General features: G+C 49.8%; 1 protein-coding gene across 4 annotated transcripts; it reads left to right on the top strand.

The window, feature by feature from the left end:
• Positions 1-850: 850 nt before the first annotated feature.
• Positions 851-4,229, top strand: TEX51 (testis expressed 51). Of its 4 annotated transcripts, none has more exons than XM_040474641.1 (8): positions 851-1,294; positions 1,384-1,458; positions 1,700-1,789; positions 2,066-2,083; positions 2,171-2,254; positions 3,391-3,466; positions 3,556-3,601; positions 4,008-4,229. In XM_040474641.1, the coding sequence occupies exons 1-8, from the start codon at positions 1,045-1,047 to the stop codon at positions 4,038-4,040; spliced, it is 672 nt and encodes a 223-aa protein (XP_040330575.1). In that variant the 5' UTR covers positions 851-1,044; the 3' UTR covers positions 4,041-4,229. The 4 variants fall into 4 exon arrangements, with proteins under 4 accessions (XP_040330575.1, XP_040330576.1, XP_040330577.1 ...); XM_040474642.1 differs by having other exon boundaries at positions 852-1,294; positions 3,551-3,601; XM_040474643.1 differs by lacking the exons at positions 3,391-3,466; positions 3,556-3,601; positions 4,008-4,229 and adding an exon at positions 2,382-2,664 and having other exon boundaries at positions 855-1,294.
• Positions 4,230-4,503: the final 274 nt, after the last annotated feature.

Raw genomic sequence — 4,503 nt, 5'->3', positions numbered from 1 at the left:
TTATTTAACATTATTTATTCTTCCCTATTTCTTTTCTCTGTCTTTCTGTACTTCTGCCTGGGAGATTGCTGAAACTTTATCCCCTAACATTTCTATGGAATTTTTTAAATTCCTGCTATCATATTTTTAATCTTCAATAACTCTTTCTTATTCTATTTTTCCCTTACATGGCAGCCTCTTCCTGTCTGGAGAAAACAATATTTTAATGTAAATAGTGGGTTTCTAAGTTTTCTTGTGCTTCTCACCATATCTTTGTGCCCTTTCTTTACCCTGTGGTTTTTGTTTGCTTTTGTTTTGAGTTCTTGCCATTGTTTTTGTCTCTTGTTCCTGTAAGAAACATTCTTCAAATGCCTGATGGCTTTCAGCCGCTCATAATCCAGCCTGAGGCACTCAGAAGCTGATTGGAAGCATGGCATGGAAAGGCAAAACTTACCAGCTGAGCAGTGACAAATATCCAAATGGCTTTTTCTTTACTGAAGAGTAAGGTGCTTTGCTTTTCTTCAACACATTACACATAAGAACTGCTGGCCCAAAGAGGAATTCTCTGTCTGTACATCCAAGAATAGGCTGTAACTCTGTCTATAATCTGTCTATACTATGATGGGAATAGCTGTCTAAGTCACTCTGGCTTGGCCAGGCACAAGACAACTACTAGTTTATATATTCCATAAGCTTCCCTGTGAGTGACCACCTCTGTGTGCAAAAGTGATTCAGGTTCTTTACACAACTAATCTCTTTATGACGCTCCCTCCTGACCTCTCAAATTTCATTCAGCCTGTTGAACTATTTCATATGTGGTAAATGCCATTAGGAGAGCTGACCGTCAGCCACAAGACTGCATAGCCATTTCTTGGTCCTCACAAGAATCCTCCCCAAGAGCATCAGTGACTCCAACTTCAGAGGAAGATATTGAGGTGATGACTTGGGTCTGACACCAAAGCTCAAGTTTGGACCATAGCTGACCCTCACCTTACCCTACGGAATTTACTTTTGTTCTGCAAAGAGAATGTGGTTTCTAAGGAGAAGGGGGTATCATCATTCCATATGGAACTTCCAGGAAGGGTGGTAAGGGGACAGAGGAGAGACCCCCAGAAGATGCTGCTTCTCCTGCTCGGCTGTCTCCTACCTGCTGCCAATGGGAAGAGCTGTCTCCTCTGCTGGCCAGGACTGCCTGCATTGATAGACTATGATCTGCAGATTCTTTGGGGCACCCCAGGGCCACCCACAGAGCTCTCCCAAAGCCTCCACACCTTATTCCTGAAGGATCATGTCTTCATAGAACCCTGGTATCTTGGTGAGGCACAGCCTAAAGACCAGGGATCCCTTTACCTGGCCTGGACTCTTATATCCCCAACTGCCCTTCATCCCATGTCCCGTTCTCAGATCAGAACCGTATGGAAGAAGCAGCAGCCAAATTATTCAATCACATAGATGAAGCCATCAAGAAGTTCCGAGATAGTGAGGAAGCCCCAAGCTTGGGTTGACAAAACCCAGTCCCCCAAGGCACTCCCAGAAGGCCCACTGGCCTGGGGTGGGGATATGTGGGGAAGAGTGGTGACAGACACAGCATCTGTGTGCTCTGTGCAGTTTTTGTTTGAAAAAATGACTTGAATTCCCAACCTTGAAAGAGTTATGCAATTGATTCCAACTATAAAATGTGGGTGATGAAAGCACCATCTCCTCCTCCTCTTCGTCCCAGATAAACCATCACTTTTGGAAGAGATTCATATCCAGCAGAAGGTGTTTACTGAGAAGCTGGATGAGATATCTGAGGAGCTGAAGGAGAAGGGTGAGAGGTGGAGCTGGCCCCCACCCACCACCCAGTCCTTCACCTCCCCAGGACTGTGGAGAGCAGAGCCCAGTCACCTCCCCAGGACTGAGAAGAGCAGAGCCCAGTCTGCAGCCTCTCCTGCATGCCTCCCCAGGAGCCCCCTCCCCTGCCCACATACTGGGTGCCTATCCACACCTCCTCCCAGCTCCCTTTCCTGCTCACACCCCAACCCTTCCTGGCTCTGTCTGCCTCCCCAGCACCTCAGTTTCTCTACCATCTCACCCTCCCGGGCAGCCTGCAACAAGTCTTGTGGTGAGTATGTGTGGGGACCTAGGTGGGGGGATGAGGGGTGAGGGGCACATGGCTCTGGCTAAGGCTCCTGCCCATCTCCTCTCACAGACCTACGCTCCACACTGGAGGTCATGAACTGTGCCAACTGCAAGACACACTTCCTCACCTGCAAAGACCCCACTCTTTGTGCAGGTCAGTGGCAGCAGGCCATCCTGCCTCCAGCCTGCCCCCACTCCATCCCAGATCGCTGTTGTCTCTGTCTGGATTGTCTTCCTCCTCTGCCCAGCCCCGAGCTCTTCTTTCACTCCATCCTCACCAGAGATGATAGCACCTGCTGGAATTTCTTGATGTCATATGTCCAGCTTCAGAGCCATAGAGCCACCTGCTTCTAGGACATCTCCCCCAGAGGTCCCTCAGGACCTCAAAGCCAGCATGCCTGGAGACTTGTTCAAAATCATCCCCACTGCCCAAATCTACTCTTCTCTCAGGGCCCCTCTCAGCAAATGACCCCATTTAAGTCCTTAGCCTCCTAAATTGGGAACCTCCCTCTCCCATACTCGGTACATGCAATCATCAAATCTTATTAAATAATTCTTAAATGAGTTGCCATATTTTCATTTCTATATCTACCATGGTTCTTCAGGCATCCTCACTTCTCACCTGGATTATGTCAGCATCTCTCAACTGGCCTCCCTGCCCCTCTTGGCCACATCTTAACAACCAAAGAACTCCTTCTCAAGGAGCAAATCTACCTATGACACTCCTTGTTTATAGCCCAATTGCCCCACAGATAAAGTCCATCTCCTTGGAGGGTCCTGTGCAAACAGCCCCTGCTTATCTCCCACCAGCACTGACTCCCCAGTCACACTGAGCTGCTGACATGCTGGACATACAGATAGCTTCGTGCTTCTGCCCTTGAACTTTCTGTTTCCTCTGCCTGGAGAACAGTTCAGTCCTTAATTGTGGGACTGAAACTGAAATCCAACTTATCTTTCAAAGTCCAACTAAAAGTCCTGTTTCCTAAGAATGTTTCCCTGACCAGCTCCCACCCCCTGAGGCTCATCAGCCCTCCTAGTGGCTACTTCTCCTCTGTTCTGTCCTGTTCTGCTTCCTCTGTCTCCCTCCTAGAGCACAGGGACTGTGTCTCACTCCTCTATAGAAATATGCGGGGCACACTGTGGGTGCTCAGTAAGTGTATGCAAACAAATGACTGAGTAGGCAAATGAAAGGAAGAAAGAAGAGGCTGAGTGGGCAAATAAAAGGAGGAAAGAAGAGGCCCAGATTCCTCACTATTCCCAAACACCTGGCTCCCTCTTTTATATCCTCAGCCAGTACTGGGAGTACCTTTGCATGGTTTGTGAGCCTTGGAATTATTCTGTTCCTGGCATCTGTAGCTGGAAGTGGGTGAGTTACTTTCCAAGCCCCAGCATCCCCAGGGAGGACACACTGACTTATCCTTCCCTGACTTATTTCCACCCTGTTTCCTAGCCCAGATGCTACATTTTCTGGCATGAGAAGAGGAAGAAGGAAGTAGAAAAGGTGCTGGAAAGGGAGACCCCTGCCAGAATATAGGGGTCCCAAGAGGGTAAAGCTGGGGATAGCAAGGCTGGAGGCCCCAACTCTGGCTCCAACAGTCTGACATCCAGAGCACAGTAAGACCAAGGCTGGGGCTTGGAAAACCCCATCTCCCCTTAGTGTAAGCACACACCCAGGGCCGGGGGCCCAGGACACAGTGGCAACAAAGCTCCACAAAGTGTCCTCTGCCTATAGCTATCCTTGTCCCTCTGCAGACCTTCTCCCCACCCTGGGTCACCATGCTCCCCGACCTGGACAGATGATCAACATGGCCCTCCTGCCCTCTGCTCCTGGCTGGCCTCAGCAAGCAGGAGTTCAGAGGGACAGAGGCAAGGGCATGTGACAGGTCAGGGTTTTTCTTTCTCAGCAGGAACCCAGCAGTCCACTGGTCTTCCACAGCTGAGCAGAGATAGTGCAGTTGCTGTCAGGAAGCCCTCTCATCACTGGGTTCCTGTAACCATCCCTTCCCTGACCCGCTCAGACCTGGTGTGGTTGCAGCTCTGTGACCCAAGAGACCACCCTCTGTCTTGTGGCTTCCCTATGCACATACTTTATAAACACCTTTTATTAAAATATCTTTCTACTATTGGAAGTGATGGACTGTAGTATCTGCTTCTTGCAGGGCCTGGACAGACAAAGCTGGCACTGTGATCCTCCCCATGCAGTCCTCACAGGGCTTGTTCCCTCTCCTCACCCTCCCTCTGCTGGCCCACCACCCTCCTCCCTCCTGAAATGCCCCTCTCCTGCTGCCCTGGCCCCAGCAGTGGTAGCTCCACAGTTTCAGTCTAGCCTCACCTAATTCCAGCACCAGAGGTGAAAGCAGAGGTGGCCTGGATCCCTCAGGGGCCACTGTCAGATGTTGAACA

This window comes from Herpailurus yagouaroundi, unplaced genomic scaffold (assembly GCF_014898765.1).
Source record: "Herpailurus yagouaroundi ecotype Mexico unplaced genomic scaffold, PumYag 140, whole genome shotgun sequence".
NCBI classification, from domain to species: Eukaryota; Metazoa; Chordata; class Mammalia; order Carnivora; family Felidae; genus Herpailurus; species Herpailurus yagouaroundi.
Note: the sequence above shows the minus strand (reverse complement) of the source record. Positions and strands in the feature narration are given on the sequence as shown.